The 25,048-nt window shown below is 45.5% G+C and overlaps 1 protein-coding gene across 3 annotated transcripts in view; it reads left to right on the top strand.

Annotated features, from left to right (window-relative positions):
• The window catches only part of LOC115203077 (centrosome-associated protein CEP250), a 193,935-nt gene that overhangs the window by 31,137 nt on the left and 137,750 nt on the right, over nucleotides 1-25,048 (top strand). For all 3 annotated transcript variants that reach the window (XM_029767425.1, XM_029767424.1, XM_029767426.1), the window contains exon 4: nucleotides 11,711-11,784. In XM_029767425.1, the coding sequence (XP_029623285.1) occupies nucleotides 11,711-11,784 (74 nt within the window). The remainder of the gene's footprint in view (nucleotides 1-11,710; nucleotides 11,785-25,048) is intronic.

Here is a 25,048-nt window from a genome sequence, read left to right as displayed (position 1 = left end):
CATGCCTGGTGTACGATTTAACATGCCTGGTGTACAATTTAACATGCCTGGTGTACGATTTAACATGCCTGGTGTATGATTTAACATGCCTGGTGTATGATTTAACATGCCTGGTGAAAATGGGCTCTATTATGTACCATTAACAAATCAACCAGGCCCCACCCAGAGTGGATCTGGGGCTCTCAACCAGTTGTCGTGGCCTTTGTCTTTCCTCACTACGTATTGATTTATAGACCATGCTCATCATCACATTGGCGTGGAGGAACACGATTGAGTGTGTGGTTATGTGCGTGTGTGTCTGTGTGTCTGTGTGTCTGTGCTTGTGAGGGGACGGGCGTTAGGATGTGGATCAATGCTTGGTAAAGCCTGTGGATCTGGTCATTTACCATTTGTTATCTCTCTTCTTAACTCTCTATCTTTCCACAGACTTCATTCCTGTTTATTTCTCTCATTCTGTCTTTCTATCCTGTCTCCCCCTCAGTCTCCCCTGCCTCCCCGATCCTCCTGGTCCTGCTGCTGGTCTCTGTGATATGCATGGTCTCTTTGTGATGGCAGGAATCTGGCTCTAATGAAGCCAGCATGACCAGAGAGCAGCAGCAGCAGCCAACCAGGAGGATGTCTGGCCTTTCACTTGCTGAACAGAGGGATTGGCTAATATCCCTGTCCACCACATTAAAAAAGAAAAGGAAAAATAGACATTCCTTTTTAATGATCCGTTTCTTCTGAGCCGGGACGCAAAGAAGGCAAATCCATAAAGTAAGGAGAAATCAAAATGGAATAATAGCGGTGTTAGTTGTAAAAGGCACATTTCCTCTGTTTGTTCTCGCTGTGATCGGCGTAATGCTCCAGATTGGCACTGAAAAAAGGGTTCATGCTTTTGGCCTATGGGACGAGGACTGAGGAAAGAGGTCTTCAAGGTCCTCTATAGAGTATTTTTTGCCAATCATTTAAAAGACTGGACATGAGAGAGGAACAACTGCTGGAGTTACAGTCCAACTCCCATAGCAAGGGGAGGGTTAGTACAGTGGGGGGGAAAAAGTATTTGATCCCCTGCTGATTTTGTACGTTTGCCCACTTACAAAGAAATGATCAGTCTATAATTTTAATGGTAGGTTTATTTGAACAGTAAGAGACAGAATAACAACAACAAAAATCCAGAACAACGCATGTCAAAAATTTTATAAAATGATTTGCATTTTAATGAGGGAAATAAGTATTTGACCCCTCTGCAAAACATGACTTAGTACTTGGTGGCAAAACCCTTGTTGGCAATCACAGAGGTCAGACATTTCTTGTAGTTGGCCACCAGGTTTGCACACATCTCAGGAGGGATTTTGTCCCACTCCTCTTTGCAGATCTTCTCCAAGTCATTAAGGTTTCGAGGCTGACTTTTGGCAACTGGAACCTTCAGCCCCCTCCACAGATTTTCTATGGGATTAAGCTCTGGAGACTGGCTAGGCCACTCCAGGACCATCATGTGCTTCTTCTTGAGCCACTCCTTTGTTGCCTTGGCCGTGTGTTTTGGGTCATTGTCATGCTGGAATACCCATCCACGACCCATTTTCAATGCCCTGGCTGAGGGAAGGAGGTTCTCACCCAAGATTTGACGTTACATGGCCCCGTCCATTGTCCCTTTGATGCGGTGAAGTTGTCCTGTCCCCTTAGCAGAAAAACACCCCCAAAGCATAATGTTTCCACCTCCATGTTTGACGGTGGAGATGGTGTTCTTGGGGTCATAGGCAGCATTCCTCCTCCTCCAAACACGGCGAGTTGAGTTGATGCCAAAGAGCTCCATTTTGGTCTCATCTGACCACAACACTTTCACCAGTTGTCCTTGCCTTGAGATCATTGACAAGATCCTCCCGTGTAGTTCTGGGCTGATTCCTCACCCTTCTCATGATCATTGCAACTCCACGAGGTGATATCTTGCATAGAGCCCCAGGCCGAGGGATATTGACAGTTCTTTTGTGTTTCTTCCATTTGCGAATAATTGCACCAAATGTTGTCACCTTCTCACCAAGCTGCTTGGCAATGGTCTTGTAGCCCATTCCAGCCTTGTGTAGGTCTACAATCTTGTCCCTGACATCCTTGGAGAGCTCTTTGGTCTTGGCCATGGTGGAGAGTTTGGAATCTGATTGATTGATTGCTTCTGTGGACAGGTGTCTTTTTTACAGGTAACAAGCTGCGGTTAGGAGCACTCCCTTTAAGAGTGTGCTCCTAATCTCAGCTCGTTACCTGTATAAAAGACACCTGGGAGCCAGAAAACTTTCTGATTGAGAGGGGGTCAAATACTTATTTCCCTCATTAAAATGCAAATCATTTTATAAAATTTTTGACATGCGTTTTTCTGGATATTTTTGTTGTTATTCTGTCTCTCACTGTTCAAATAAACCTACCATTAAAATTACAGACTGATCCTTTCTTTATCAGTGGGCAAACGTACAAAATCAGCAGGGGATCAAATACTTTTTTCCTCCACTGTAGCTAAGTTACTGCAGCTTCACTCAGCTATACTACTCTCTTTATGAGTGCATGTGGACATGATTCACTGCAGTAGGAAGGACATTACTGGCACACACACACACGCACGCACGCACGCACGCACTCGCACCCACTCAAAAAGCTGTGTTTCCCAGTAAAGATGGCCATATATTTCACTGCGGCGTGAAAGTGTTATTCTAGGTCGGATTCACAAGTTCAACACGGCTCGCCCGTAGACTGCCACAGCTGTAGGGATTGTGTGGTTTTATCTTTGGTGTTTGGCTTTATATTGAGGAATTTTATATGCGAGTGATTTTTTTGTTCATTACAATGGCGAGTTTAAAAAGGTTTGGGTTGGACGGAGGACAGCTCGGAGCAGTACATGTTAGTTTTATTTGCGCTGCGGCCTTGTATGAATGATTCGAGCAGTGTTCAACCGGGCCTCGTGCGTATAGTGCTTAAACAGCTACAGATGCAGGTCTGTGTGCCTCAGAGAGCCTTTGTTTAAGTTGGCTACCTCTTTTGAGCAGTTCCTTTAACCTCAGCCGCGGGATTTGCCAAAAAGGCCTGAAGAAATGTCTCTTTCGATCCAATTAAGTCTGTCATTGCCCTTTAGCAGTAAACTGTGGAGGCAGCAAATTTTTACCTCAGCCAGCGGAGGTCATATTGCTATGCGTCTCCCAGCCTAAGTCTATTCTTATGAGCGGACCTCTTGCCTTTTTCTCATCTCATTCTCATTCTGACGCCGTTTGGATGGGTGGGGAGTTCTGGGCCAACAGGGTTCTCCTGACAGAACTGTAAATTCTGTGCAACACGTAACTTGGAGTGGTTCCCCGTGTCGGTTTGAGCGGCTGAGTATTTCAGCAGGACTCCATCATTATTAGGTCTTATTAGATCAGGGCTGCAGTAGATCCATTAGGCCAGGGTTAGGCTCACCTCTGGGATGGACTCTGGCTGGCCAGCATGCAGCGCTGCACTGGGCCTCTGGCAGCTGTTGGGTGTCAATGACCAAGTAGAATCAGCATTTCCTTGGACTGAAACAGCCATGATGGGAGGATGTAGCCTAGGTGTGCCTATGAGCCAGGGGGTTGGTCAGGGGGGCGAGGTAGATTCTATGTGGCAGCTGTATACCGGAGAGAGATAATAGACACCATAGAAACAGAATCCATGGTAGAATCCATGGCAGGGGGGTGTGGTGGTTGTAAAAGCTGTGGTGGACAGTGGGAGTAGTAGTGGTGGCTGAAGCTGTGATGATGAGTATGTATAGGAGGGAGACAGTAGTAGTGGTAGATGAGATGGTACAGTAGCAGCAGCAGCAGCAGCAGCAGCATGGGAACTACAGGCAGCCTGCTGCTGTAATGAGAGAGTGAGCTGTCAGAGACACGCGTGTAATGGCTCCCCTGCCAGCCGCCCGGTTCAGGCCCTATGGGATTCAGCACAGACACTCAGTTTCTCTCTCTCTCTCCCTTGCTCTCTCTCTTAGGCCTGATCAGAGACCATGTCAGGCCTCTCATATCCTCCCAGCTGCTGTCTTCTTAGCTCTCTCTCACACACACACACACACACACACACACACACACACACACACACACACACACACACACACACACACACACACTCTCTATCTCTCTGTCACCTTCTCACTGGGCACACAGACTGAGGATGGACATTCAGGTAGTACATCTCCCAGGCTCTCCTTTCTTCCTCCCCTTCAGTCAGCCTGTGTGTACTGTACAGCTCCTCTCAGGGGAGTCTATTCCCAGTGAAGAGGGCAGGCAGCAGCTTCACATGGGGCCAGCCAGTATAGTCACGCTGTGATGTCACGGTGTCTATATTTATATCCCTCTCTGACAACCACTCTGCTGTAAGCACTGCTCTGTAGCACGTCCATGGTCAGCTGACTACTACTGTACACCACCTCCTGCTAGTCCAAGGTCATTTTCACTAGGCTTCCCTCCCAGTCACTCATTAATACCAGATGGGGAGTTGAGATGTAGCTAAGGTATAGTCTACTGTACGAGTTACAACAACCAGTATGAAGACTAGCTTGTACTGTATGAGGGCCCAGTTCAGGGATATCTATTGCTCTCTGTTGATATTGAGGATGCAGCATGCATTTCAGGATCATTTCTCATACTGTTCTAGCAGAGGAATGGAGTCTGAATCAGACCCCCCCAGACTCATCTATAAATGCCCCCCTAAGCAGCTCCGTGGTTATGACAGTCATGCTAATAACATCCTCTACCCAACTTTAAAGGCTCATTATCATATTGTGCCGGATGATTGACAGTTGACCTTCACGCTAGTTTATATTAAGCCAGTGAGATCGTGTGGGTCACCTCGATCGCCTCAGGGACACCGTATTAATACGAATCTGATAGAATTACCAGGAACCAATTCATGTGCAGGCCTGGACTGGGCAGCGGTTAAAGAGAGAGTGTTAGCTCTCAGCTGGGCCTGAGCTGCAGCACACACACAGGGGTGCAGAGTTAACAGTAGGCAGCGTTCCACGTAGCCGCGCGGCATTGTGTGAGAGGCTTCAAGGTGAAGCGGTGCTGCTGTGGAAGTGTTTAGGTGAGGTTCCAGTGCCCCTGTTTGGCCTAACGAACACTCATTAGTCAGAGAGAAAATGAGGGAGAAGAGAAGGGGAAGAGGAGAGTGGTTAGTAAACCAGGAGTTCCGTTTAGCTGTGTGTGTTAACACTACAGGCATGGTGGAGGAGGGTTGTGGAGGGCTCTTTGTGTTGTGCTGGAGAGCATCTGAGTGTATCAGTCTATTTGAGGTGCAGACACTCTCACTCAATAACATCAAGCATGCTTACCTGCTGCCTAATGCTCATGCTAATTTGCTTATTTTAATATCCACCGATTTCTCTTTCAGCCCCTGTGAATGGTAGCCGTGAATTACTGACGGTGACACAGTGACTCTGTCCCAATGAATCCCACAACGTATTCTGGGAAATCCAGGTCTAGGAGGCTAGAGGCTGTGGGTTTTTGTGGGGGGAATCCCCTGGATGTAAGGCAGACTGACAATGTAACAATATACCCTGCTAAGGCCCACTGACCCCAACAACCTCTACAGCCATTATTAACAGTGTTGAACAAGGTTAGACTTAAGAAGAGTCCTGAAATAACAGTGTTGAGCCAGGGACAGAGCCTGATACCTGAGAAGGCCTGTCTGGTTGTGTAGGGTCATCAGTTACTGGGAGGAAGTAGTCACATTGTCACCTCTTTAATGGTAGCACAGAGACATGCAGCTGTACGTTTACTGTAGAGGCCTTGAGGCTGTAAACCTCTGTGGCTGGTGACTGGGCTACACACGGTGACGAGCCCCACGGTGCAAGTCACCTGAAATGTGCTTTAGGTGTCAGTGTGTCAACCCTATTCACAATGGAACAATAGTGCACTGGATGGATTTAAGCACGTGATAGCTAGGCTATTTAGGGACTATGCCTGCCTACCCATGTCTCATATATAATGGTTATTTCATTCATGAATACATAGTTTATTAGGCTACATTAAATCTGGCAGAGGAGGAGGAAACTACTCTTCATCATATGTGAGGTCATCTGATAGTTGTATTTGAAGTGACCAGGCAGCAGTATGTCTCTCTGCAGCAGTATGTCTCTCTGCAGCAGTATGTCTCTCTGCAGCAGTATGTCTCTCTGCAGCAGTATGTCTCTCTGGTCACTTTGGCCACATCCCAGGTGAACACAGGTCATCTACTAACTAAGTTATTTACCAATGATAGAATCTTCTAGACTTTTCATCTGAAGTTTGGTACAGTATATGTGTACCACTGAAACCAGGCTGTAGTGTCTCTGTCCCCCTCCACATGCACTGTGCCATGCCTGGCCTCTCTGTGCTGCAGCAGGCGACTAATGACCTAGGGGGACTGGCTGCTCTGCTCTGGGGGTACAGTGGCAAGAAAAAGTATGTGAACCTTTTGGAATTACCTGGATTTCTGCATAAATTGGTAATCAAATGTGATCTGATCTTCATCTAAGTCACAACAATTGACAAACATAGTGTGCTTAAACTAATTACACACAAATTATTGTTTTTTTCTTGTCTATATTGAATACATAATTTAAACATTCACAGTGTAGGTTGGAAAAAGTATTTGAACCCCTATGCTAATGACTTCTCCAAAAGCTAATTGGAGTCAGGAGTCAGCTAACCTGGAGTCCAATCAATGAGACGAGATTGGAGATGTTGGTTAGAGCTGCCTTGCCCTATAAAAAACATTCACAAAATTTGAGTTTGCTATTCACAAGAAGCATTGCCTGACGTGAACCATGCCTCGAACAAAAGAGATCTCAGATGACCTAAGATGAAGAATTGTTGACTTGCATAAAGCTGTAAAGGGTTACTAAAGTATCTCTAAAAGCCTTGATGTTCATCAGTCCACGGTAAGACAAATTGTCTATAAATGGAGAAAGTTCAGCACTGTTGCTACTCTCCCTAGGAGTGGCTGTCCTGCAAAGATGACTGCAAGAGCACAGCGCAGAATGCTCAATGAGGTTAAGAAGAATCCTAAAGTGTCAGCTAAAGACTTACAGAAATCTCTGGAACATGCTAACATCTCTGTTGACGAGTCTACGATATGTAAAACACTAAACAAGAATGGTGTTCATGGGAGGACACCATGGAAGAAGCCACTGCTGTCCAAAAAAACATTGCTGCACGTCTGAAGTTTGCAAAAGTGCACCTGGATGTTCCACAGCGCTACTGGAAAAATATTCTGTGGACAGATGAAACTACAGTTGAGTTGTTTGGAAGGAACACACAATATGTGTGGAGAATAAAAGGCACAGCACATCAACATCAAAACCTCATCCCAACTGTAAAGTATGGTGGAGGGAGCATCATGGTTTGGGGCTGCCTCAGGACCTGGACAGCTTGCTATCATAGGTGGAAAAATGAATTCCCATGTTTATCAAGACATTTTGCAGGATAATGTTAGGCTATCTGTTTGCCATTTGAAGTTCAACAGAAGTTGGGTGATGCAACAGGGAAACGACCCAAAACACAGAAGTAAATCAACAACAGAATGGCTTCAACAGAAGAAAATACGCCTTCTGGAGTGGCCCAGTCAGAGTCCTGACCTCAACCCGATTGAGATGCTGTAGCTTGACCTCAAGAGAGCAGTTCACACCAGACATCCCAAGAATATTGCTGAACTGAAACAGTTTTGTAAAATCGGAATGGTCCGAAATTCCTCCTGACAGGTCTGATCCGCAACTACAGAAAACATTTGGTTGAGGTTATTGCTGCCAAAGGAGGGTCAACCAGTTATTAAATCCAAGGGTTCACATACTTTTCCCACGCTGCACTGTGAATGTTTACATGGTGTGTTCAGTAAAGACATGAAAACGTATAATTGTTTGTGTGTTATTAGTTTAAGCAGAATGTGTTTGTCTATTGTTGTGAATTAGATGAAGATCAGATCAAATTTTATGACCAATTTATGCAGAAATCCAGGTATTTCAAAAGGGTTCACATACTTTTTCTTGCCACTGTACAGAGGAAAGTGGCTCTACTTTTACAGCAAGATGACCTTCTCTCTCAAGGTCAAGTGGTGTTGGAGGGTAGAATGACTAAAAGCTCCCTAAACCCTGCCTGCCAGCCGCTGGCACTATCCCATCATTCTGCACCCACCATGGTGACTACACTGGCTTGTTGTGCCAGGCTGTATGTGCCATCCCCCTGTGTAAGAAGGCTTTTCTGTCTGTCAGTCTTTCTCATGGGTTATTGTTCCATATTTCATGGGGTCCCATGAGGCTGCTTGGTTTGTTTTGTTTGATGTTGTTTGCCAGCGAAACCAGTCTCATGAAATCTGGACTGTACCACCTCACTTTTTATTTTTGTACCTTTATTTAAACTAGTCAAGTTAGTTAAGAACAAGTTCTTATTTTACAATGACGGCCTACCCCGGCCAAACCCTCCCCTAACCCGGACGACGCTGGGCCAATTGTGCGCCGCCCTATGGGACTCCCGATCATGGCCCGTTGTGATACAGCCCGGGATCGAACCGGGGTCTGTAGTGACGCCTCTAGCACTGAGATGCAGTGCCTTAGACCGCTGCGCCACTCAGGTGGGTTTCCAGTGTGACTCCCAAAATATGAAATGGAAGGACTAGTAAGTGTGTTAAGGGGTGTGCCCTGCTGCATAATAAAGAGGCCCCTTATGCATATTAATATGAGCACTCTGCATAATACCTACACCATGTGACACGCTCAGTAGCACACAGTCATCCTGTCGGTTCGGCTTTACCTTGTCCATGTTTCACTACTATTATTTATGTCCACATTCCTCCATACAGGGATCCCCTATCCCTTACCCATCAGCCCCACCCTCACCCATCTTAACTCCTCCGCCCCTGGCTGCCAGCCTCGTTCCCACACACTCCCCCCTCACACACACTCCCCCTCACACACACTCATGACTCCTTCAAACATACGGCGGAGGTGTGTGCGATGCCAAACGAGAACCTCGTTACCTCCCCTCCCTCTTGGCTGGCTGGTGGAAAGCTTTTGGAAGAACTACAGCGACATCTGCATGTGCTGCGGCTGCAGAGCGCCAGGCTGATACCTGCTATGCTGTGCCGGGCTTCTCCTGCCAGCCTGCTCCCAACCGTACCGCCCCTCCGCCCACGCTACCCCTCCGGCTCTCATTACTCAAATTACTAAACAATGCTAATTGTGCGGCGTGTGAAGCTTCATTTGAATATTCCTGCATATGGCCTGAGGGGATTTGCCTCGCAAGGGGACGGACCTAGCCAGTCTGGAAGTTTGGGCATCCACAATTAGCCGAGCCAGGCGGGCGCTGCTCTCTCTGCACAGGGCTTATTTTTACCTAGATTTACGCAGTTTCTTTTTTCTTTTCAATTAAACAACACAGCGAAGATCAGATCCTCCTTTATTTGGCTGTAAAGGCCTCAACATTCTTAGTAACTTTAACTGGATTTATGATGGAAAAAAATCCTTATTTATATATAATTTTTTAAATAAATAAATAAATATATATATTTTTTAAATTGATTATCATATTGAAAATTGACAGGAGAGTGTGTGAAATAAAAAATAATACAAATAAACATCTTTAACAAAGTCCCACGATTGGTTTTATGTTGAACTGAAACAGACGGTGGGGGGAGACAGAAACGGTCCACAATCTGTATGCCTTAATTAATAGTGTGGGGTGTATTTGCGTGTGTGTGTGTGTGTGTGTGTGTGTGTGTGTGTGTGTCTTGGGAGCCAACAATGCACCCCTTGTGTCCCATCACAAAAGGACAGTGCGCCAGAGAGAGGGGGTGGGAGGAGGGGACATTCTGGAATCAGAAACAATGGATTAATCGCCTGTAATGATTTAATACAGGCAATCAGAGTCCAGGCAAGCATATTAATTTGCGCATAAATTACACAACATTTATTTTTCAGATCGGGGGGGTTAGCATGTGTGGGCGGTTGGTTTTGTCTTTTCCCAGGGACATCATGGTGAAGGTTTGCGACAGAATGCCCCCAGCGATTCCCACGCCTATCCCTGTGCCGCGAGTCACCAGGTTTCAGCTCCCCTGGTCCCACACCCCGACCCGCTGGCGCTGCCCGCCCGCTGCCAGCAGCAGCTTGCCGCCTTGCCAAGTAGAGAATGTTAAACCATTACGGCAGGTCAAGCATAATTAAGAGCAAAATGCCCGCTTCCTCATCAAAATGATTTTGTTGTATTAATCATATCCAGAGATCACAGAAAACATTTTTGCGATTTGTTCTCCGCTAAGTCTTCTGCGAAAAAATAGGGTGGGAAAATCCATTCTGTGACAAGGTGCTGTAATTAGAGGGATTACATTTTTTTCCAAATCGTCCTGTAATAATTGACTATAACCATAGATATCCACATCATTTACATACACACACACACATACTGTATGTATGACGAGTCCTTGCTGCGCAGATTGGAAGACACTCAATTAATCCGAGTTGGAAAGGTTGAGCGCGCCCACTTTTTTAATTAACGTTGAATTAAAACGAATTGGCAGGTTGCCGGAAAGCAGGCGCACGGCTTTGAAGATTGCCATCGCATAATGAGTCGCTCTTTTCTTTTTTTTACACTTTGGGCTCCTCCATTTCCACTCCCTCGCTCTCCGCTGCCAGTTGCCAATGTGCCTTAGCGATTTAATGATATGCAAATGAAATATGCATAAAACCATTCTGCTGAAGGATGATTAAGCACAGAGGACATTAGCCAGTGCCCGCCACAGTGTCTGTTGTCTCCTCTCCATTCCGCTTCGCCCGGCGCCAACGACAGACACCACTGGAACAAAGCTCAATACTCATTATAGGAGAACACTAATAATATCCAATTGAGAGAAATTAAATTCCAGGCAGGGTATTTTCTCACTCCTGTTTTGTAAGATCCACATCCAGAGAAGTGAAGGCAAAGTCCCCAGAGCTGAGGACTGGAGCTGTAGAGAGCAGAGAGGAAAGGAGAGGAGGCAGAGACCAGGTTTTCCAGGATATCACTTGAAGAGACTAGCATTGCCAAGCATTGCAGGAGCTTTTCTCTGCTTGTTTGCGAGTAGTGTTGCATTATTTGAATGCTGTCTTATTAAAGAAGGAAGGAAAATATCCCCCCTTTCTCAATCTCTCTCAATTTCCCCCCTTTCTCCCTCCTGCTCTGCTGCGAGCTCTCATTTTTTGGTAATCCATTTGTGTAATGAAGACGTGGCGCAATTAACATCCCCCATGGAATTAAATAAAAGGCCGATCATCCAAACCTCATTAGCTCCGAAAGATTATAATATCCACACGCGTTCCGCCGTGAAGGTTACGGGAAAAAACACAACAGAATTACGAATTAAACCGTTAATTGTGTGTATTTGGATCGCGGTTTAAGCGACCGCGGCTTAGATGCCCAAAAAGATGCCACCATCCATACCAGCCTATCCTTACTGGTGGCAGCCTGGCTCTGACATCTTGGTGGTGTATGCCAAGACAGTGTAGGAAGCACAAAGATCTTATAATCCCTCCCTTTGGATGGCTTCTTCAATTATTCATATTCCACAACCGTGCCCTGTTGTCCAACAAAAATCCAACAAGAGGGGAAAAAAAGTTTGGGATATCCATTTGTGATGGCTGATGGCTGATGTTGATTTCTTCCTCGCTAAATGTTGTAATTATTCCGGTGCAATTAGTGAACTTAACGAAACCCTCCAATCTGTCTGTTTGCAGCGGCGCCTATCCTTGGCTCTGTGCCCGATGTCAGTGGACCTCGTGGGAACCACGGCAACGTTCCTCCGGACCCCGTAAGTACCAAGACCCGCGACCCGAACTGGTTGGTACCCCATCTGCATCTGTTCCTCATAGTTTACCCCTTCCACTTTACGCCAATAAAAACACTGGAAGGGTGGAGTTTGGTTGTTCCTTTGGTTGGTTGGCAAGGAGGGGGCAAACTAAAAAGCGTGGGTGAGGGGGTGCCAAAAGTGTTCTCAAGGCCCCCCTGCCCCCGCCTGGCAGAGTTGCAGGCCGGCTGGGGTAGGGTAGGGTATCTCCTCCCCACCTCACCAGTGTGTGTGTCTGCGGCCGGGGCTGCTGCTCCTGTCCCCCTGCCTCCTGTGCCCCTGCCCCCTCCACTGAGTTCCAGCATGTCTGTTGTCTGTGTGGCATCCCCCTCGCCTCAGTCTGGTTCCCATACTGGTGGATGCTGTATAGAGCCTACAGCCTGAGCCATTCATCTCCCTGGTGATTGCTGTGAATGTAGATAAATCACACACACGCACACACACACACACACACACACACACACACACACACACACACACACACACACACACACACACACACGCCTGCCTGCCTGCCTGCCTCTCTGGCATAGCTTTGCTTGCTGCTGAAGTAGATTTTCATTCTTTCTGTTTTTGCCTTTTCTTTTTTTTCTTTTCTCAAGAAGTTATTCCTGTCACGCATAAATCCCACACACCTGGAGGAAACCATGATGCGCGATAAGTTTTTCTTTGGCGAAAACCAAAAAGTACAATTTAAATGAACGCCGAGAGAAAAGTAAATGATTTCCTGTCTGGTCACTGATTATAATTTGTGTTGGCGGTTCATTAGTATGCATCCTCATGTTTGCAGTTTTTTTTCTTTTTGTGTGTGTGTGTCTTTGTAAACAGCTGCTGTTGAGACCTTGGCACAGTCCCTCAGGTCCTTTCTTCCTCCCTCCTCTCTTGTGGCAGGCAGGCAGGCGATTGGCAGGTTGGCAGCATCTGCGGCAGGGAGGCAGGCAGCAGTGCCCATGGTAGACATTCCTCACTGCAGTGCCTGCCAGCCGCCTTGATGAGAGCTGGAGGAAAATTGTGTGGTGGGGGGGTTGGCAAAAAACCCCACACCCGCTTCACACCCTCCCCTCCCCACAGAACAGCTTGCCGCTTTTGTTTTGTCTTGTTTTCCCCCGCTTTGTTTTGTTTGTAATCTTTCCCGTTCCTTTCATTTCGTCCGTCGCGCTAATTAACAGAGCAAACTTTTGTTGTTCTAATTAGTCATTTGAAGCACTTGATCGTCTTTGTTTGCACTTGGCTTTCTTTATCTTTGCCAAGCGACCCGTGACGGGTGCCCAATCGTGTTGATTTGCTCTTGATCGTTGTGTACCATCTCTCGCCCCCTTCCATTTTTCCGCGACAGATGCCACCGCGTTCCCGCTGGTACATCTCTCGAAGATCGTGGGTACCGACTCACCGCCGCTCCCCGGACATCCTCAGAAGCGGTGACTTTCCCGTAAATCCGTGAACGCCACCTTCTAGATAGACATGGTGCCTTTTCATCGCCTGTGTTTTCCTAGGGTGCGCCGCGACTGCCGATGAGCAGGTTGGCATGGCGTACGCTGCCTGGCTGGCTGGTTGGTTGCCTGGCACAGGGGCTGTACTTGAGAAGGGAGAGCAAGAGAGAGAGAGAGGGAGGCGCTTATTTTTGTCCCACCCCCCAGTCATCTCTAGGACAACACCACAAGCTGCAAGTTTCTCTGTGTTGGTTGTTCTCAAATTTCCACTTCCCCCTCCAGTCCCTTGTGGCAGAGCCCATTTCCTTCATCTCCCCTGGTCCCTGGCTCCTTCGCTAGCCCCCTGGCATCCTGCACTGTGGGCCACCTATCGTCTTTTGATTTTTGTTTTCAAGCCGATACGTCCTCCCCCCACTCCTTGCCACCATGCTATGCCAAGCGCTCCATCCCAACCCCCAAGGTGTCCCCGGAAATTCCTCCAGGTGCGCCGCTCTTCTCTTCCTGTCGTCTGAAGGCTCCTTTCTTCTGTAAACCGGGGCAGCAGATGTTCTCCTCTTCTCCTCTGCGGTGGCGTTGACTTGACGTTGAGCCTTGGCTCCAGAACCCCATCCGCACTCTAACTTCTACTATTTGTAAAACACCCACCCTCCCCAATATAGTCCCACCCCTGGCGTGGCACTAGCTACCAAATCAGGCGGGGGTCTTTTCGTCTCCCTGTCTACATCTAGCCGCCTACCCCCGAGAGCGAACGCGAGTCCGCCCTGGCGCTACCACTGAATGGATGGCACTGTGCCAGCTTCTCTCTGCCATCATCTGCATTCGCTGCTTGTTTCTCTCGCTCGCCCACCCCCTCTCTTCTGTCTCTCCCTCTCTTACCCTCCCCTCCTTCTCCGCCCGAATCCCCCTTTTGTTCTATAGGCTTGACATTAATTAACATACGGGTTAATCGACTCTAAAAGCTGATTAATTGCTCTTAACATCTCCCATAGGCTGGCTAGCTGTGTGTCGCGCCCCGCGCCCCCTTCTGCCTGGCACCGTCTGTGCCTCTACCTTGCCCTAGCTAGCCTCCAAGTTGGCTGGTGCTAGTATTGGAGCAGAGAGATAGCCAGCCCTGCAGCCAGCAGCTCTGGTGTAGTGTAGTGTTATAGACGTGAGTGAGCAGTGCCCCTACCCCACTGTACACTGGGAAGGATCTCAGGCTGCTTATTGGACTATAGCTGATCGCAGTTGACGTTTTGCTGTCTGATCCCACCGCAGGATGTTGCAATGGCATTTTGTTATAAATAATCAAAGTCCTCCTGCAACCACCTCCCACCCCTTTTTCTATCCACCCTTCTCCTCCCTTTTTCACCCTCCCTCTCTCTCTCCACCCTCTCCGTCCCTCTCTCTCTTTCTGTCTCTAAACTAAACACACTTTCACACCAGCAGATACCAACTCTCCTGTCCTGTCTTGCCTTTCCACTCTTTTCTATGACCATCTGTTTTTTCCCATTTTTTTAATGAACTTCGAGGATTAAATGGATGACGAATCAAAGTTGTAAATAAATTGCCATGTTTTTGGTTGTTTTTCTAATAGCGCTCCTTATGTACCGTGCGGTAATTATCTTTTCTCTCTTGTCGTTAGCGGTTTCGGGGAGCCTCGCTGAGAATTAGCCTGAATTAGCTTACATCTGTCATATTTGATTAGGTAATTATCTTGGCCACACCGTTTTCTGTCTTTTATTTTTTCTGGTCGTTCTGAACGGAGCTGATGAGGTTAAAAACAAGAGACAAGAGCGGGTTGTAATTATTAAATAATATGCCCCCCTCCCTCTGAAAGGGGTCTGCCAAGTGCCGTTAATTAGCCAGGCTGCTGCTCGCATTAATAGTCAAGGTAGAACAGACTCATTAAGACACAGCAACACTCTCTCTCACACACACACACACACACACACACACACACACACACACACACACACACACACACACACACACACACACACAGCCAGGTTACCAGGTGCCTCAGGATATACAGTAGGCTAGCTCCTGTAGTCTATCATTCCCCTCTCTCCCTGCCTGTGTTTAGATTTGATATGTGTCTGGTCGTAAGCTGTTTAATTGCTAATGTTCTTAGTGTTGACTCTTTTCCCTGCGATCTCCCTGTTCTGTCTTTTGGTGGGGCGGCGAGATCCCTCGCAGCGGCTCCGTCTGGTGCTGGCGTTTTGGGGAGGCTGCGATAGGATGGTGAGACGGTGCGCTGGCACACCACTCCACATGGCTGAAACACGCTATTCTCTCCTCTTTCACACCCTTTAGTTTTTTTTCTCCATTATTAAATAAAAAGGAGCATGAGGCAACTGAGGCAACAAGAGGCATCCATTATGCAAATTAAACACTATTTGCATAATGTCTTACGCCAGGAATATGCAAATGAAGCGTATAATTTATGAGCTCCTGCGTCTGTCTCAGTGTTCCCATAACTTACAAAGAGGATATTTTTGTTCTACACCCTCTCTTCTCCCCTCCTCTCCAGACTGGCACAGACACACACAGTCTCACACACACACACACACACACACACACACACACACACACACACACACACACACACACACACACACACACACACACACACACACACCATACCCATACAAAACAAGCACACACTCTTCTCACAAAAGGGTTGGTGGCTGTGTGTACCATGGCTGGCAGACTGATGGGGGATAAGGAGGCAGGCTAAGGAAGGGAAGGGGAGGGTTGGTGTGATGGAAGACATGGTAAGAGGGGCACCTAAACCCCCTTTACAAAGGAACAGTAGCAGAAGCACATTTTCTATAATAAATTAAGGGACACTAATGTGGGCCGGGTGATGGGAAGCCCCTGTGCTTTTTGACTTTTGTTTTGTCTTTGCGAGAGAATATGGTCCTGCCTCTTCTGGCTTTTCTTTGATGCCAGCTTTTGGAGTTGAGGTTTCTGCCCGTCACAGGAGCTGGTAGCTAATCCTCATCTGGAGGGTTTCCTCAGGAGTCAGTCTGAAGAAGGCAGAACAGCGCTGGCCGGGATGGAGAGGAGAGGAGAGAAGAGGGAGAGAGAGGCTGCATCTGAAGGCATGTGTGTGGGCTCCCCTCCACACAGCCTCCAGTACCCGAGGCTGCAACATGTCAACCCAGCCCAGCCAAGTCCTCCTCACCTCAGCGCTGCTACAACCCGGACCAGAACTAGGAGAAAACCCGGAAGCATCCATGTTGTCTGATCTGAACCACGACTGTTTTATTTGAGCCTTTTCCTCCTCAGGCTTCTGTCCCTGTTTTTCTTCCTCACCCCGGCTTATTGTAATCACCAGCCTGTTTTGCATACTTGATCTGTGGCTAATGTCTGAAGTGACAATACCACATTGTTGAAGAGACAGAAAGCCACAGACGACATGCGTTGGAGAAAAACACGCCCACTTCTGCACTACGGTGTTGGGCGGAGAGAGACAAAACTTTGGACGGTTTCCCTGTGTTTGAAAAATACATTTCTCCTCAGGGCCTCCAGACCTCTTTTTTTGTCCTCGTCTTCTTGCTGGTGACTTGGTGGCTTTTTCTCTCTTTGTATGTGTCCCACACACGGATGGATGGCAGCTGGGGACGCTGTGTGTATGTGTGCCAGGACAGAACCCCCGTCACACACAGGACCAGTGTGCCCGCTTCCCACTGAGCCCAGGGGCATCTGCTGCCTACTCCTCTCTGCTTTCCTGGTAGCAGCTAAGCATTGTAGAGTTCAGAGATGGTGCAGGCACCGCAGTGTGTGTGTGTGTGTCTGGGAGTGTGTGATGGCTTTCTGGTATACAGCTCAAACACTCACACAGGGTGTGTCACCTTGACTCCAGGCAGTGCAGGATTCTCTATTGCAGTGATCAGATCTCAGTATGGGAAGGACAGAAGACTCTTCCGTGGGAATATTGGCTTTGCTTCTCTGTATCCGTGCTGTGTGTGCCCATGGCTTGGACTGTCACTCGCTAGGCTATACTGTACTTACAGCCTTCGGATCCTGCTACAGCCACTGTTAATTAGAGCGCCGTGATCATTATCCGTATCCATTTAATTAATCGCTGCTCTCAATTATCGTTTCTGATTCACATTTGTTTGCTTTGTGTATATTGGCGCAGTGTAATTGGAAAGATTTTCTGTGTGTATGTATGTGTTTTTTTTGCAATCGCAATTATATCGGGAATCAGTGTTTAACTGCTGGCTTAATTATGCCGCTCAGACCTTTCATTATTCACATGCATGATAATGAGATTCTCAATGAAATGTTGACTATTCACACCAACGCACGTGTTCTGAATATCAGCTGCAGGTCATCAAGAACAATGTATAACAAATGGCATTTGCAGTGTGTGTTTTTTTCATTACATTTCCCAAGTGTTCATGTAGTTAAATCGCAAAGTGCAATTGAGACTATAATTGACTATACAAACTCAGAGTAGAAGTCATTGGCTAAATTAGCAATGTAAAATATAACTAGGTCTGTGTTTTTTAAATCCATTTTGCCCTCATTTTCTCTAACGAGAACAGCAATTGTTAGTTCACAGTTTAGTTGCCCTATTTGTTTTATTTTTATCTAATGTACTGTAACCTGTGACAGAGTCGTATTGCTCATTATTTTATTTGGCACATTATTTTCACCTGGCCCCTGTCAGTGAAATTGTTGCCCTTATTTTTATTTATGTGTTGAACTGACGTGAGGAGCTATTCTGGCATAAGTGAGAAAGGAGATTTAAAGCCCTGAAAATACCTCCACACTTCTTGTGCTCTCATCAAACAGGAATAGAATTTCATTTAGTTCTCAGAAAAAGTCAAAGAAAAGCAATTTAAAATCTGATTTCACTTTGGTTTGAAGTTCTGTTGGAGGTCTATACAGGACAGCTGAGTGGCCTGCCATTGCCACTTGTATATATCCACAGTCTGAAAAAAAAATATCAGGGCATTTGGGAAGGCAAATAAAACTGCATTTAAAGGGAAATGGGAGAGAGACAGAAACGGAAAGACATGACATTGGGCTTTCAAAAGGATACTTTGTTTCGGAAATAGGCCCACCTTTGCTTTAGATTCAAACTGTGTGTTTGGAGGTCTTGATCACCAAGTTTCTCAACTATTTCTCAAGCACACTTGATGATACAAATAACAATGCATGAATGGACCAAAGAGGCACAAAATAATGTATGATTGCAGTTTGCTTAGGTTTTGTGCTTGCTAGTATATTTAAAATGTATGTAGTTCTGTCCTTGAGCTGTTGTTGTCTATTAAGGTTCTGTATTATGTCATGTTTTGTGCTTTTGTGTGGACTCCAGGGAGAGTAGCTGCTGCTTTTGTGTGGACTCCAGGGAGAGTAGCTGCTGCTTTTGTGTGGACTCCAGGGAGAGTAGCTGCTGCTTTTGTGTGGACTCCAGGGAGAGTAGCTGCTGCTTTTGCATCAGAACTTGTCCCGATTGAGGCTGATTCCCTGACCTGTCAATGTTCTTAATTTGCTGTTTTATGATTTTGTTATACTCCTGTGAATTCTGTGTTTGTTTTTAGTACCTGTAGTTTTTCATGTCGTCTGTCTAATTGTGTAATGACTTGGTGCTGCCTATCTTGGCCAGGACGCTTTTGAAAAAGAGATTTCAAATCTCAATGTGCCCTTCCTGGTTAAATAAAGGTTAAATAAAATACAAATAATAAGAATCCAAATAAAATCCAAAATCTTAGTAACTGCATAATACAAACAGCATATGTTAACTTTGGCTAGTTGAATAGACACTTCCTGTTGAAACCCTGAAATAGTTTTGAGCTGTAATTCTATCCCAAACATTGTAGTAGATAATATCACAGTATCCTAACCAGCAGTATTGTGATGCAGCATATCAATGTATACAGCATTTAGACTCCCACAATTCCAATAAGGAGTAGGCCTAATTAACTGTGAATGATTCAGTGGTGTTCATCATGTTTTCAAGTTTGAATGTTGTATCAAAGAGGTGTGTTAGAAAGAAAAAATAAATGACCAAAGCATTATTTACCACGATGGCTTATGTTTTCCTTGTGATATGGATGTGTCTTTGATAACATTGCCAGTACACAGACACATACAGTGCCTCTTCTGGTGACTCATTTAAGCAGGAAGACATTATATGGTTATGTGTCAGTCTCAATACCTCTTTCATAGTTGACTATGCAAGAGGTTGTAGTTAATGTTTAGTTAGCGGGGCTCAGTGTCTGCACTACTGCAGTAACGACAGTTTAAATGAACATGCTAATGAATATATGAATATAGCTCCTCGTAAGATGAGTAGAGCCATTGAGCACTTCAGATGGGCTCAATAGAGTGTTATGCCATCAGTTAATTTGTTGAGTTAATTAGATTTCTCTTCAGTATAGAAGCCATGTTATTCGATCCCCTCAGTCAGTCAGCATTGTATCTCTGGCCTCTAGTTATGTGAATGGAACAATAATGAGTGTCTTGGCCACAAGTGGGTGTTCAGGCCGGTGATGCTCTTTGTTAAGGTGTCTGATGAATGTTTGAACTCTGTGTTGGGAGACATATGTGAGTTTCAAGAGCTTAATACTGTATACAGTTGAAGTCGGAAGTTTACATACACTTATGTTGGAGTCATTAAAACTCGTTTTTCAACCACTCCACAAATTTCTTGTTAACAAACTATAGTTTTGGCAAGTCGGTTATGACATCTACTTTGTGCATGACACAAGTAATTTTTCAAACAATTGTTTACAGACAGATTATTTCATTTATAATTCACTGTATCACAATTCCAGTGGGTCAGAAGTTTACATACATTAAGTTGACTGTGCCTTTAAACAGCTTGGAAAATTCCAGAAAATGATGTCATGGCTTTAGAAGCTTCTGATAGGCTAATTGACATCATTTGAGTCAATTGGAGGTGTACCTGTGGATGTATTTCAAGGCCTACCTTCAAACTCAGTGCCTCTTTGCTTGACATCATGGGAAAATCAAAAGAAATCAGCCAAGACCTCATAAAAAAAAATGGACACCTCCACAAGTCTGGTTTCTCCTCGGGGGCAATTTCCAAACACCTGAAGGTACCACGTTCATTTGTACACACAATAGTACACAAGTATAAACACCATGGGACCACGCAGCTGTCATACCGCTCAGGAGGGAGACACATTCTGTCTCCTTGAGATTAACGTGCTTTGGTGCGAAAAGTGCAAATCAATCCCAGAACAACAGCAAAGGACCTTGTGAAGATGCTGGAGGAAACGGGTACAAAAGTATCTATATCCACAGTAAAACGAGTCCTATATCGACATAACCTGAAAGGCAAGGAAGAAGCCACTGCTCCAAAACCGCCATAAAAAAGCCAGACTACAGTTTGCTACTGCACATGGGGCCAAAGATCGTACTTTTTGGAGAAATGTCCTCTGGTCTGATGGAACAAAAATAGAACTGTTTGGCCATCATGGCCATTGTTATGTTTGGAGGGAAAAGGGGAGGCTAGCAAGCCGAAGAACACCATCCCAACTGTGAAGCACGGGAGTGGCAGCATCATGTTGTGGGGGTGCTTTGCTGCAGGAGGGACTGGTGCACTTCACAAAATAGATGGCATCATGTGGAAGGAAAATTATGTGGATATATTGAAGCAACATCTCAAGACATCATTCAGGAAGTTAAAGCTTGGTTGCAAATAGGTCTTTCAAATGGACAATGACCCCAGGCATACTTTCAAAGTTGTGGCAAAATGGCTTAAGGACAACAAAGTCAAGGTATTGGAGTGGCCATCACAAAGCCCTGATCTCAACCCTATAGAAAATTTGTCAGGCAGAACTGAAAAAGCGTGTGCGAGCAAGGAGGTCTACAAACCTGACTCAGTTACACCAGCTCTGTCAGGAGGAATTGGCCAAAATTCACCCAACTTATTGAGGGAAGCTTGTGGAAGGCTACCTGAAACGTTTGACCCAAATTAAACAATTTAAAGGCAATGCTACCAAATACTAATTGAGTGTATGTAAACATCTGACCCACTGGGAATGTGATGAAAGAAATAAAAGCTGAAATAAATAATTCTCTACTATTATTCTGGCATTTTACATTCTAAAAAAAAAGTGGTGTTCCTAACTGACCTAAGACAGGGAATTTTTACTGTGATTAAATGTCAGGAATTGTGAAAAACTGAGTTTGAATGTATTTGGCTAAGGTGTATGTAAACTTCCGACTTCAACTGTAAGTCCATGACATAGACTGATCAGGTGAATAAAATATGATGAACACCTGCTCTTTCCATGACAGACTGACCAGGTGAAAGCTATGATTCCTTATTGATGTCACTTGTTAAATCCACTTCAATCAGTGTAGATGAAGGGGAGGAGATCGGTTAAAGAATGATTTTTAAGCCTTGAGACAATTGTGACATGGATTGTGTGCCATTCAGAGGGTGAATGGGCAAGTCAAAATATTTACGTGCCTTTGAATGGGGTATGGCAATAGGAGCCAGGCGCACTGGTTTGTGTCAAGAACTGCAACGCTGCTGGGCTTTTCCACACTCAAAAGTTTCCCATGTGTATCAAGAATGGTCCACCACCCAAAGGACATCCAGCCTACTTGATACAACTGGGGGAAGCATTGGAGTCAACATGGGCCAGCATCCCTGTGGAACGCTTTTGACAACTTGTAGAGGAATGCCCCGACGAATTCAGGCTGTTCTGAGAGCAAAAGGGGGAGTGCAACTCAATATCAGGAAGTTGTTCCTAATGTTTGGTATAGCCAGTGTATATTTCATTGTGTAAGAGCTCAGTCTCTCACCAGACATAAACAGAATGTTTTCTTCTCCCTGTCACATTCTCAATCTCCTTTCTGCTCTTCCTATGACTGTCTTGTTTCTGAACTTCTCCTTCAATGTTGTTTCCTTAAGAATAAGCCATAATACATTTCCCCTGTGATTGTGAATAAGTGGTGGACTTAATGAACCTTTTGTAGGGTGGAATTAGCCTTCCATTTTAGCAATCACCATTTTGTATTTATCTTGGAAGACAGAAGTAACATTGGTTCAATTTTAAACTTCTGTACTCACATACCTGGTACAATGTAATTACATTCCCTTATAGTTGCCAAGTGTCAAGTGTTGCATGGTGAGTGTTCAACAAGGATAAACCTGCCTCAAGAAATGGGTAAAAGAGACAGACACTGGCGCTGGGTGATTGAAGGGAAAATGGAGACGCTGTTGGAAGAGACACTCCAGTGTGGATCTCTTTTAATGGAGGCGTATGAATGGGAAGTGCGGCTAGATTGCTGCCCTATTGAAAAGCCCCTTCACATTCATTGCGCCCTCTGACCCTGAGGTACGTATCAGAGGCCGAGCGTTTATTTCAACACAACATGTTCTCTCATAAAAGTGGCAATCTTGCTCTAGCGGCATGAAGGTTTTAGCGCACTGAGTAACAGCACCTGAAATCACACAGACACAAATGGGCCCATCCATGAATGATGGAGGCAGTCCATGTAAAAGCACACGGCACAAAGACAGCCAGGCTGCACTCTCTCCCTAATGATATAATTTCCCTTCCTCCATTCCTGGTAAACAACCACCACTCTCATCTGCTGTATAGGACTCTTTGATGGGAAATACAATAGTCTTTGCTGTTGTATCATGGTGGGATCATCCAGATCCGTTCCATGTCCATGGGTACATTGTGTTTCAGTGGTCCTAGCCTGGTTTATAGAGTTAATATAAATGCCTGGCTAGGAACCAGCCAGACTACCATTAACCTGAGCAGCACTGTGTGTGGAGGCCTGTGGAACAGCAGCCATGTGTTCCAGTATTCCGCCATGGGCTTCACAGGGACGCTTTAGTCTGGCCTTGCCCAGTCCACACTTATCACACACAATTGATTTGTTTACCTATTTGAGGCCGGCCCACTCATCATGTGTCTTATCCCTGACTGATGTGTTCTCATTCTTTCTCCTTCCCCTCTCTCTCTTCTTTACACACAGCTTTCTGAGTTGACTTTATATTTATATACATGTGTATATATAAACCCTCACTGTAAAACGACAATACCCGGTCATCATTCTTCCAGCCACCTGAATGCTTGATGTAGGAGGTTGATGTGCTGATAGGATCCGAGGCCTTGGCGGGTTCCATTTCTCATTTGAAGCAGCCAGTCAGACACTCTTAGCCATTGTACTTGATAAGGGCACTGTGTGCATGGTTCGGCTAGGCCGGGCAAAGGACTCCTGCAGGTCTCCGGTTAACATGGTGAACAAAAGCCCAGAGTGAATATCCCACCCCACCACATTCAGCTCTGTAGTAGGGCCTGCTGCTGTGAAAGGATGAGGTTAGAGAGTGATGGCTGTACTATGCATCCCTGGTTTCACTCTACAGTTCTAACCCTTCCTCTTAGCCAGGAAGCAAAGTTCCATCTGCTTTTTCAAGGTTTAAAGACACTTGAAACTTCAGGGTTACAGGCAAGGGAAAACTGTATTTGAATTGAGCTTTCTATTGGCCTTCATCACCCCATGTTATCATGATTGATATTTTTTACTATAACTGGATTACATCTCCCATCCAAATGTTGTGAAGGATATACACTGAGTGTACAAAACATTAGGAACACCTGCTCTTTCCATGACAGATTGACTACGTGAAAGCTAGTGGTGCAACGGATCACATATTTCACGGTTCGGATCGGATCACTGTTTTCACGGATCGGATCATGGTTTTCACGGTTCGGATCGGATCACAGTTTTCACTGTTCGGATCGGATCATGGTTTTCACGGTTTGGATTGGGTCACGGATCAGATCATTTTTCAGAGTCAAATATAACTTTGCTTTCCATTTATTACTTAAAGAACACTTAAAGCAAGGAACTTTTCAATTTTAAAATAAAATCTTAAAATAAAATATTCAATACTCAATTGTTAAATTAAAGTGCAATATGAGGCATGATACCTTCTTCCTTTGAACAATAGTGGATGAAAAAATTGTCTGTGTCAACATCATCAAAAACATGTAAAAAAAGAAAGAAAGCAAAGCAGACCTGAGCTTATAACTTCACATGACTTTTCTAAAAGATGAGGACGTCTGCATTGTCTGGGCAGAGGGGAGACCTCTTTACAGTCACTATGTCCCCTGCCGTGGAGAACACCCTCTCACTCGGTAATGAAGTGCCAGGCACAGCCCGGTAGCATCTTGCCATCATGGCAATGTCAGGGTATTTACACGCTTTTCCACCAAGGCAGTGGATCACCATCCACTGGAATGCCGCTTGCTGCCTTGTAGGATGCTACCTCCTCTTTGATGGTGTTGGCAAGCGTCTTGTCTGTGTCCTTGCTCGCAAAGATCCCCCCGAAAAGCTCCTTCATGGCCAAATGATTTTGTGGAGGAGATGCCTCTGAGTCTGCTCCTGTCATCTCTGTGGCTTGACCCTGCAGAGAAAATGATTTGATCTATTAAACTAACTCATTATTTCTTTTCATATTTCATAGAACTATAATTTTGCCAATAACATTTAATAAAATCCAGTATTATTCCAAATCAAAAATGGATGATTCTAATAGCACAGACTAACATTAGACTGCAGTATATTTGTTATTGAAGTAATTCACTGTTATTTTTTATTTGACCTCTTCAGTGGCCACAGTCTCAGTGGTGAGATCACTGTATGTCCTCCGCTGTAGGGCAGGGTCTAGGTGAGACAGGGACTTGAACAGACAGGGACTTGAACAGACAGGGACTTGAACAGACAGGGACTTGAACAGACAGGGACTTGAACCTTGGATCCAGTGCAGTAGATCTATGAAGGTAGTCCTGTACATTAGG

The sequence above is a fragment of the Salmo trutta genome, chromosome 12, assembly GCF_901001165.1.
Source record: "Salmo trutta chromosome 12, fSalTru1.1, whole genome shotgun sequence".
NCBI classification, from domain to species: Eukaryota; Metazoa; Chordata; class Actinopteri; order Salmoniformes; family Salmonidae; genus Salmo; species Salmo trutta.
This window is presented reverse-complemented; position numbering and strand designations above follow the sequence as displayed.